This window comes from Oryzias melastigma, linkage group LG3 (genome assembly GCF_002922805.2).
Source record: "Oryzias melastigma strain HK-1 linkage group LG3, ASM292280v2, whole genome shotgun sequence".
In the NCBI taxonomy this organism is placed as follows: domain Eukaryota; kingdom Metazoa; phylum Chordata; class Actinopteri; order Beloniformes; family Adrianichthyidae; genus Oryzias; species Oryzias melastigma.
Genome location: NC_050514.1, coordinates 48,278 through 59,735, shown reverse-complemented (window position 1 = coordinate 59,735; position 11,458 = coordinate 48,278). Strand labels below are relative to the sequence as shown.

The 11,458-nt window shown below is 38.0% G+C and overlaps 2 protein-coding genes across 2 annotated transcripts in view; one reads left to right on the top strand and one right to left on the bottom strand.

Annotated features, from left to right (window-relative positions):
* The window catches only part of trpm5 (transient receptor potential cation channel, subfamily M, member 5), a 39,213-nt gene extending 33,701 nt beyond the window's left edge, over positions 1 to 5,512 (bottom strand). The window contains exon 1 of the mRNA XM_024296206.2: positions 5,452 to 5,512. Within this exon, the coding sequence (XP_024151974.1) occupies positions 5,452 to 5,454 (3 nt within the window). The 5' untranslated portion in view covers positions 5,455 to 5,512. The remainder of the gene's footprint in view (positions 1 to 5,451) is intronic.
* Positions 415 to 1,869, top strand: cdkn1ca (cyclin-dependent kinase inhibitor 1Ca). The gene is made up of 2 exons (XM_024296208.2): positions 415 to 1,330; positions 1,414 to 1,869. The coding sequence occupies exons 1-2, from the start codon at positions 952 to 954 to the stop codon at positions 1,509 to 1,511; spliced, it is 477 nt and encodes a 158-aa protein (XP_024151976.1). The 5' UTR covers positions 415 to 951; the 3' UTR covers positions 1,512 to 1,869.
* Positions 5,513 to 11,458: the final 5,946 nt, after the last annotated feature.

Here is an 11,458-nt window from a genome sequence, read left to right as displayed (position 1 = left end):
GAAGCTTGTGCTTCGTCGATCGTATTTTCTAAGTCACAAATACAAACATTTGCCATTTTTTTTATCTTCTCCTGACTCACAACAATTTGAATAAATAAATAAACAGAAACACACTTCTTAGCTTAATTTTATCATGTGAAAAATGCCACAAGAACATTTTAAAAAACACTTTCACTAGAGTGAGACTTAAAAAAAAAATAAAAGGGGGCAATTAATGAAAGAGGATACACTGCAAAAGATCTTTCAGTTCTTGGTGGCCAACATAAGAGAAATGATGATGCCAGACATTCTGACAACTCCAGAATACAACAGCACAGACAGATAATCCCGAGCAACAGCAACATCAAGAAGCTGGAAATGTGAAAAATGACAAATACCAAGGGTTGAAAGGAAGTTAAAAAGATGTCAGGGGTGAAGGCAACAGTCAGTGGTAATCATATCAGTCTGTCCAGAAGAACAGCTTAGATGATGCGTGGAACCCCTCAGGCTCCCTCATGCCTGTGGAAGAGGACACGACCACCCACACACGAGGGGGATAAATTGGCTTGAATCAGTTCCGACTCCAGCAGCTGCAAGAAGCCGCTAACATCCTTACATGCTTCTGCATCTCCGCACTGCTGGTTTTCATGTGGTAATACACCAGCAATCACATTGATATCCCTCCTTTTTTTTCATTTTGGGCTGAACTTTTTTCCTTCTCACTGGTATGAAATGTCTGAGCATCCAGCCTCTGCATCAACAGCTGTCGGTCACTGTGATTGTCTTTTTGAATTGAGGTCAGCCTTTGGCGCACAGAGGATGAGGCTGTGCAGCTTTCAGATTCACCCCACAATAGACGCCCACCCATTGAGAGAGCTGCAGCCAATCAGATGACTCCTACCATTGTGCACATGTTGTGCTCTGCAGCCTTTAAATGGTCCCACAGCACCGGCATCTCAAGGAGGCAGCAGGATGGAGCGCGTAAAGTCTGCGCGCAGGAGTCTCTTTGGCCCCGTGGATCACCAGCAGCTGCGCCGCGATTTACAGCAGGAGCTCCGGGAGATGGCAGAGCGGGACAGCCGGCGCTGGAACTTTGACTTCCAGGCGGGGACGCCTCTGCCCGGCGGGCTGCAATGGGAGGAGATACCTGCCCAGCGCGCTCCTGCGCTCTACAGAGACTCCCTCACTTTCCTGAGCGGCGAAGGGAAGAGCGAAGATACCGACCAGGAAAACTGCTCCAACATCTCCAACAAATGTGCGCAGGAGAAGACTCCCCTCCGGAGGAAGAGGAGGACAAGGAGGCCCCTGTCTAAACCTGGAGCCAAGCGCAGGGCCAACGCGCGCATCACAGGTAAACCCACACTGTGGCGCATTTCTAACAGGATTTGTGAGGAGAAAATATGATTCCAAATCATTTTGCTGCTTTTTTGACAGATTTTTTCCCAAAGAGGAAGAAAACAGAAGGAAAGAGCATCCTGACTCCATTCCAACCTTCATCCAGGGAAACACTTCAATGCAGGACATTGGGATAAACATGAAGATGGAGTCTTCTAATGAAGAAAAACAACCATTACTGCACACATGTTTACTTTATTTAAATGTCGTTTCATTTTCTGTCTTCTTATTTAAAATGTAAAGTGAGTCTTCATGGATACGTGTATTTATTCTATTTATACAAACTCAATTTCACTTTTTTTATAAAATGTTGCTAATCTGTTGGCCAATTGCTGCTGTTAGTTTACAAGTAAAGCCACAATAAAGAATAGTTAATGCATGACTTTTACTGGATTTTATGGTTTGTCTTATTAAGCTAAAGGCACTTTGTTCTTATATTTGTGTCGTTTTTTTCATTTTAAAATAAACTTTTGATTTGTTATAAACCAAGTAATTTTAATTAAATTCTAATTATAATGTATGTTTCAGATGAAAAATCTGCACAATTACAAAAAACACTCACACTATACATACATATATATATATATATATATAAATATATATATAAAATTGTAACATGAAGATAGATTTTATGTAAATAAAACAGCTGAAAAATAGCTGACAAAAACATGTTGTGCTTGGTTTATGGTAAAATAATTCTTTTTCTTGAATTATTTGATAATTTTCATACTTGAAATAAATGAACCAAGCTGAATTTTCCCCAATTATTGGTCACACTTTACATGAAATGTTAAAAAAGAGCATCCTTAAGTGCGTCAGTCAAATATGAAAGGTCTATAGTTCAAAAGATGAGAAGCTTCATTCCACTGTACGTAGATTTCAGAAGCATGAAGCATCACCGCCACATCCCAAATTAATGAACCCTTTAAAGAGCAGATTTGAATTTTTACTTTGATTTATCTGAAATAGCTGGCTTTACTGCATATTCATTTGATCAAACTTATATGACCCAACCATGAAGTCATAACCACGGATAATTTGTTATTAGTGAACATGGTTTATGACACATCATGAAGGAGATTAGTGAGGAGAGTCTCTCATTAAATTCCACAATCTAGACGCTGTTTGATTTCCCTGCAGGGATCAATAAAGTTCACCTCAGTGGTTTTATTGTGATCCAGGCACTGGTAAAGCACAGATGAGGTTTATGACATGCTGGTGCATTGACTGTATTTATGTGGCCTGTTTCTATGAATCACAGTGCACAGGAAACACAGGAACATGGGAATGTTTTACTTGTTTTGACATTTTAGTGACACAACTTGTAAAATGAATAGATTTCACAGTTAAACGTTTTATAGCATCAAACTAAGGGTTTTATATTTGGAAGTCTGAAACTACTTTCACTTCGACAATGTACGTTCAAGATGCCACTTTCAATGAAAAGATGCAAAGAAACGTTCAACACTCTTGCATAGCTACGCAAATTTTTTATGTTTTTTTGGCTCTACGTACAAAATGTAAAGCTATTCAGCACGCATTGAAAGTTAAACCAAGTTGACCAATCAGGGACTCAGAATTGGTATTGATGTATGGATGTCGTACCTTTGAGTTCACAGAAGTGCCAACTGTTTAAAATTGATCAAGGAGGACAAAATAAATCATGCTGTTTGTACCCAGTCGGAATTATATGAAACCGAGACTGAATTCTTTATCCAACCCCTCCCTACAACTCTAGTTTTAGGGGCATTTGATGGGAAGGGTTGTCCGAAATAGTTTTTTTTAAGGGCTAGTCCTCTCCGCGGAGACGGTTAACCACGCTGCGCTGTGTGGTGGAGGAAAAGCACAGAAATTTACATTTAAATGTAAGTAATGAGTTTTTGTTTTGGTACAACCTTTTTAAAGTAATTAGAACAATGTTATATATTTCAGAGCGCTAGCAGCTCTTTGCTAATGTAGCTGACTAGCGTCTATTGATGACAATTCAAGTGGGAGTGACTTCAGAATTTAAAGACAATATTTCTCCATAACTCTTCGCTTGAAGGGCTAAATGTATGTGTTGTAAATTCTGCACTGTTTTACCTATTTTTGTTCAGGCACATTAGTAGACGGATGCAGAAGTCCCAGTCCGAGGAAAACGGTCCTTCCTTGTCCCAATAGTATGGGTAGGAAGAAGTCTTAGGGAAGAATTGTGATTCGGTCAAGTCTTTTATAAATCAGAATAGAGCTGTGAAAGAAAGACCCTGGAGCAGGATTCACAGGATCTACACCGCTTCGACATTTCCCACCAAATATCTTGCAACTTTAAGTGGTGGACGTGCAATACTAAGCAGTAGAAGAAGCCCCTCCCTGCTTGTCTTGTGTGAACACTTACGAGCTAGCACGGTTTAGTGCGTATTTGAACATGCATTAAAAGTTGCATGTGTTTTTTGCTTAATAGTCAAACAGGGCAGTTTGCAATAGAGGTTATGAAAATTATAATGTTTTAGCCCTCGATGGGTGGGTTAAAAGTTTATAACCGGAGATGTTTCTGGAGGCATATAATAACTTTTTTTTCACATCCCGTAAATATTCGACCATTAACGCGGTCACTGGGAAATATCTCATTCTGAGATGGAGAAAAGCGTCTCTATACGTCGGCTTTGTGCTGTATGTAAAGTGTTGTATAACAGCGCAAAGAATCAGCTGACTTATGTGGATGACGTAAGCTAATTACTGTTGCATATCAAGTCAAGACTGCTTTTTTTCCACTTCAGAATCCAATGGAATTACGTTAATTATGTACTCAAGAAAATGTAAACACTAGGGCCAAAGCCTTGCTATTAAAGGGTTAATAAGTGTCTCTTTGAAATAAGAGCTAACTCTATTGGAGCTGAAAGTTTAGCAACCAAAGGAAGAAATTTGTTTGAGAATAATTACATTTTCCGGGGCACATTATGAGATATTTCATAATCACTGTCATAAAAAATGTGCTGTCAAGCTTAAAATTATATCCATTAACATGAATTGTAATTTCCAAATTAGCCCATTAGGGAGACTCAAACTCACACAAGTGCATTCACTCCCACTGTGTCGCAGCTTCAGCTCTGAAGAATTTAAAGGGGCCATCTGGCCAGAGAGCAGGACAATGGTCACAAAGCAGAGTGTGCCGTCTAATTCACCTACAAATCAATAGCCCCCAACCAGACACCCCCTTTCACCCCCGCTCCTTCAAGACTTTTCTCTGTTTTCTTTTCTCTTTGTCCCTTGTCATTGTCAAAGCACTAATGCCCAAAGCAATCCTGCTGATGTTTATTCTTATTCCGGCCTGCATTTCCTAATGCTGTTCTCTCTCTCACACACACATAAACTCATGCACGTTTACACACATGGACACCTGTGAGGGAACTGGCTCATACTGACATGCAAGAGGAGAAGAAAGAAAAAAAAAGCAATCAATACTGCACTGCTTCAAAGGCAGGGTTAGGGTGATGTTTCAGTCAATGATCAAACTTTCCTCTGGGTCCAGAAGGTTCCATAGTTTCCAATTAACGTCCACAATACCAGAGCAACACACAGTGGACTTGTTCAGAGATGATCCTACTGCTGACTCGTCAGGGCTGTAAACCAATGGAGCCAATATGGCTGTTTTCATAGAGCTTAGAAAGTACAGTATGATGTAATTCAATACAACACGATACGATGTGATATTGTATGATACGATACAATACACTATGGTGCAATATGATATGATATGATATAATACCACACCATACTGTACCATACCATGCAATACAATACACTATGATACCATACCATATGATACAATACGGTACAATATGATATGATACTATACAATACAACATCACACCATAAAAATACCACACCACACAACACCATACCATAAAAAAACCATACCACACCATACCATAAAAATACTATACCACACCACACTACACCATACCATACCATAAAAATACCATTCTATAAAAATACTATACCACACCACACCATACCACACTATAAAAATACCACACCACTCCACACCATACTATTCCACACCACACCATAAAAATCCCATCCCATACGATACCACACCATTGCTACGTCCTGCTCCTGCTGTCTGGCCTCTTTTCCACCCAGTTCCCTTTGGCTCACCTGGCAGGTGTGGCCAATGTGCCTTGATGAGCACCTGGTGCCTATTTAAGACAGAGGAAGCCACACTTGGCCAGGGCAGGGAGCAGTTTGAATTTGAGTTTGTCTTTGTCTTTTATTCCTTTATGTCCTCAGGAATCCTAGGTTGCTGGGTTTTCTTGTCTTGATTTGCGGGCTTTCTTTAATTTGTTTCGATTAGGTAGTTTTGTTAGGCAGCCGTTAGCAGGGAGCTGTTGACTCCGACGGTCGTCATGGCTGGGTCAGCAGTCTCCCTGACTTATTTTTCTTTTGGCCAAGGTTCCAACTCTCTTTTAGTTTATTCTTCTCTTAACTAAAACTACTAATTATTTGATCCTCATTTCAGGAGACAGGTTTTCATTTATTTTAATAAACTGTGTTCCTTTTATGGTGTCCAGTTTTTGTTATCTTCCCCTTTGTCTCCCTCCCTCACCCCTAGACTCAAGCCAGGTTACTCCCAGGGGACGGAACACCATACCATTCCATTCCATACCACATCATACTATATCACTCCACACCATACCAGAACTCATCCAGTTCTACATCAGAACTCGAGGGGTGCTTCAAGGTGTGCGACCCAGAGCAGTCTCTGGCATTGTTTCTGTTTGTACAGCTTAACGTCTTTTATTTTATTTTCTGTGTGGACCCCTTTGGATTATGGGCACATTTCTTTGGAGCCTAGCCATTTTTTTTCTCCATCTCCTTGCTGTTGGCGTCTACCTGTCATGGGACTGTTGGGCCTCATGACAGAAATGGCCAACCCTGGGAACGTATCTCTTTTGGCCACGAACTTCTGCTTTCACTGAGAACTGAGAGCTTCTACTGACTCTGGAATTCCTTCAGGAATACCTGTGGAGATATTCATACCTCAGTGACCCCCCCCCCGTCGCTTGTGGGACTTCTAGAAGGAAAAGACGTGTATGTCAGAGACTGCAGAGCCTGAACAACTGGCGCTGGCTGACCCCCTTCCCATGGTCCTTCTTTCCAATGTCTGTATGGCTTCAGGTTCTAGTGGGTATATATGCGCTGTTGGTTTTGCTGTGTTTTGTACATAAAAACAGGAACCAACTCTCCTCGACTCAACACCTTCTACTCAAGTTGTCATGGCGTGGACATCTAGGAATGAGTAGCTGACCTCTACATTTTGGCACTGTGAGCAGTATTTGAACCTGGGTGAGAAACCCAGTTGGATTTTGAGTCCAAGAAAGTGAGAAAATATTCTACATTTCTCTAAAGTTGGATGTTAGTGGAATTTTTCTCCTATTTTCCCCATGTTCTCACAAATGCTTAGAGAACTCTCTCTTTAAAAAGTATTTTCAACTTATTTATTATTTAGAAGCTCTTGTTAGGACAGATATTTATTTTTTGAAACAATTTGTCTAAAAAACACACACACATTTTATATATATATATATATATATTTCTGTTGTGTTTTTTTTATTTTTTATAACGGGTCAGCTTTCTGATTTCCAGCTCTCCCATCCATTCTCTTCTTTATTTGTGGACCCTGTGCACCAGTTACCACAGTAAAAGGAGTAAAGTATGGATTTGGGCAGAGCTGGATACAGTGTTGATGATAACTGCCAGCATCCTCTCATTTTTCTTCTCTTAGTTTCACAAACTTTCCCCAGGGACAAGTGGTCCTCTGCCACAATTTATCATGGCTGGACTGACTCACTTCTTCTGCCTTGGTTTGATGCATTGGCTGATGCCTTGGGTTCATATTTTGTCATGTTGCTGTCTTAAAAATGCCATGATTGGGGATTTTTTTTTTCTTTTTTGCCCTCTAGAGAGCAGATTGTATGTTCCATTGCACTATTTCATCCTTGTAGTTTCTAAAATGTTGTGTACAGGATTATTTCACCTTTTTCTGGTTTTACTCATATCCAGTTGGTTTTGCAACTTTTTTTTTCATAGGGATCACTTGTATTATCTTATCTCATTTTTGTTTATTGTGTGTTTGTGGAATATAAATATCACATAATACATATTTACTACTCTTAAGCTATGTTCATACCAGCCTTGGCAATGCGCATTTAAGCACCCACATCCAATGAAAAGTTTATGAAAGCGTGCATAATTTCAGGATTCTGCTTCATTACGTACATATTTAAGATTGTTTTCAGGGTCTACGTACAAAACATGCATCCATTGAATGTGCGCTATAAGTTAAAGCAGTTGAACTTTGACTAGTTAAGTACTCTGATACTGTAGTGACATATGGGTGGTGTACCTTTTAATTCACGGAAGCCAACATAAACCAACTGAAGTGATAAGTCATTCAAAAACAAAATACTTTAATTTACAGCAGATACATTCAGATTTCTGCCACAGCTCTAGAGCTCGTCACCATTTACCAAAGGAGACGTCGACGTCTTTTCCGGCCATGGAGCGGCAAGCTAAGTGGAGTGACTATGGATGAAGAGATTTTGAGAAATTATAGTTAGTGATTTTACAGAGAAGCTGTGGATCCTTCAAGTGTACAACCTTTTTTTCTGACAAATCCAAGTTCTTTTAAATTGATGTTTCTATTAATTAGGCTAACTCATTATCGCAAATCCAATTTGCTCAATTTCAGAGTCAATGAGAAGGCAGCTATTGACAACTTTTATTGTTTATCTACAGTTGATATTTTTTTTAAATGAGAAATAAAGAGACATACGACAGTGTTTACAACAGCATTAAATTGTAATTTGGTTGATCATATTAAGGAACTCATACAGAAAGTCTGAGAAAATGCTGATTTATGAAAGGAGCTGATGGGAATTTGAACACTGACCATATTTGGCCCACTGGCCAGACTTTGGACATGGCTGCTCTAAAAGGATGAATATGAAAGAACCTGCAACACAATCAATTTAGGGGAGGAAATACCTGGAAAAATGGACTAAAAATTGAAAAATTACTAAGTGGATGGCTGATTTCTGGGGACCTTCTGGTCTACAGGTATGTTTTCACAAAATAAGAGTCACTTGAAAACTACAATTTCCTCCAGGCAGCGTGAGTCTCCCCTCACCCATCACCCACATCCTGGTCTCCACAAAGGCCAAACAGCCTCAGCACACTTTGCTGTCCATTGTTGTGGTTACCAAAGGCAGATGGTCACTTGGGCCTCTTTGGACACTCCTGTTAAGGAATGTATGGACACCCCACTGGTGGTCAGCAGTAGAAAGGTCACCATCTGCCGTGTAGAGGTCATTGATGTTAAAAACACAGCTTCAGCTCTTTTCATATGCCACTGAAGACATAAAATAGCCACACCCTCCTTTATGATGTACTTTAGTGAAATTTATTCTGTAGCTAATGCCAACAATGCCAGGCTCTTCAAATTGGTTCCTCAGTGAATTCTTCAAATGCAAATTCATTCCTTTATTTCAAATAAAAGTAAGCAATTAATTTTTGATATTCAGGCAGAACTTTGATCTTTCTTTGACAAAACCAACCACAGAAGGAACAAAAAATTCAGATTAAAAAGGGGATTATTTGACTTTCAAGTTAGAAGCTGCCTTAAAGGCACTTGAGAGAAATTAACATAATCCTTTATTGTAATAAAGATATTCCCCTGAACAAAAAAAGACAAAAACACTGAAGGTTTTTCGACTAAAACATTAGTGGTTTTCAAAATAAATGAATAAAAGGCACTTCTTGGTACATTTCTGTCAAATTGAAACTGGATGCTCACCAAAAACATATGGAACTGGATACATGGAAATTGAAATAAATATACATAAATACCATCAATGTGCATTTGGGAAACTTGGAACCTGCACATGAAAAGAGTAGAAAGTGCCCCCATGTAAAAGCATAACTTACAGCACACCATATATTGAATTAAATTATAATTATATACTATACTGTGTAATATGTTATCTTATTTCTTATATTTTTAACAATCAAAACTGTGGCATATATGATTGTGAACATGTATTTAAAAAAATATTTTAATTACTTTTTTTTTTTTTTTACAGCACATTGGGTTCTGTTTCCTGATTGGCTGTTGACCTTGTCAGTCAGTCAACTCTGTGCTGTGTCTCCTGTACAGTAAGGGTGGACGTATCGGTCAGAGTATCAATACCAAGGAGAAGTATCGATACTAGCGTGGTGAATTCGATATGTCTGATACTTTCATTGCATCTTTTCTTCAACACGTACGGCAAAGAGCCCATATTTACTTATAGAGTTCGTGCAAGTGCAGCGTCTGTCTGTAGCGTTGCCAGATTGGGCAAAAAACAGCCAAATTTAAGCAAATAACCACCCAATTTGAGTTGTACTTTGTTTGTGTAATCAGCTTACCACCAATTGACACTTTGCCCCTCCCCTTTCTTCGTCATCACAGAGAGTAATTAATGAGCCACAAATTTGTATGCAATGGCAGGATTTTTTTGTTGTGATGTTCATGTATATATCTGTGAAGGTTCTGTTAATTTTTTTCATTATACTTACTTTGATATTTAATTTCTGCCTTTTTAATATATATATATATATATATATGTTTGTGGTGCTGTTATTCTTAATTTTTTGTTACAGTTTTGCTTTTTTTTATTTTTATTTTGCACCAGTTATCATTTTCTTAATATTATTATTGCATTATGCCATTTTTTTTATTACCCATTATACATTTAATTTATGTTCAGTTCAGATTGTGGAAATTAGTTCACAAGCATTTTTATTTGACCAAAGTCTGATTTGGGAAAATAAAATCAGTGATTTAATATACACATAACTAACAAAAAATTATGTACTTTTGAAATTACTCTATAATACATTGGTATAGATATCGTCAATACTGGCCCTATAATTATACTTTGTATCATACCGATACCCAAATTTGCAACATCACCCACCCTTACTGTACGGAAGGATTTCAGCTTTCCAGAGTTACATAAATCTTTAATCGCAAGCAGATCTTTGGTTTCCTTCTATAATACTGGATCTATTTTTTTTATAATAATTTCAACTTCAAGAGATTTTAGAGAAAAGTGTAAAAATGTTTGTCTGAGAAAAGTGTATGATGTGTGTAGTGAGGGGTCTTACAGCCATTAAACCAATCAGAGGTTATTCATAGATCACTGCATATTTGTCCAGTAATGAACTTAAAGAAACTTTTATCAAGTTCTATGAAGAAACCTTGATATGAACTAAAGTTTGTTAGGAACCATTAATGATTTCAGTGTCAAAGTTTAGACTCTTCAAACTGTTGCTGAGCACCATTGGAGTCAGAGAGTTTATAGGAAGACAGGAAAGTGCTTTCATGTAGGTGTTTAGTCTGCAATTAAATGATTACAGTTATGCAATGAGAGGATGTTTAACCCCATAAAGCCCACAACCCCAAAGAATTGACAGAAAATAAATAAAACACACATAATTTTTATGAGATATAGATGCAATCAATTATGATACATTAGGTAATTTGGTAAGTTTTTTTTCTCATGTTAGTTTAAGATGCAACAATATTGGCTTAAGTGTCCAGGTACCACTGTCTGAAATCTGTACAATGTTTAACATGGTATTTCTATGATATAAATAACTAATTATCAATCAATTTTCTATTCTTTCATCACAGCAAGTAGTCATTTAAAAAATAAATAGTATTAGATGAGTTATTCACCATAAAGTTCAGAAAATTAGCTCAACCTTTCCCAATAATAGTGTTTTTGAGAACCCATGGAGGCAGCCATCTTGAAATGAGCAAGAAAAGCCTTTCTACTGCCCCTAGTGGAATGATGATGAACTACAGGGCAGAAAATATGGGCCAAATTTATATCTAATGGGTTTTTAAGGAAAGTTTAGAACATGGTAATTAGATAGGGGTCATATACTAATGTTTATATAGAGTTAACAGTGTAAGACTGACAAGAGGGTTTAGTGAAAAAGCACAAAATGTCAAAAAGTTCATCAAATTAACGGTTTTGAATATATATTGTGGTGGAAA

Coding starts and splice junctions, on each gene's coding strand:
- cdkn1ca (XM_024296208.2), top strand. CDS start 952: ATGGAGCGCGTAAAGTCTGCGCGCAGGAGTCTCTTTGGCCCCGTGGAT. Junction 1,331..1,413: donor GGCCAACGCGCGCATCACAG/GTAAACCCACAC, acceptor CTTTTTTGACAG/ATTTTTTCCCAAAGAGGAAG.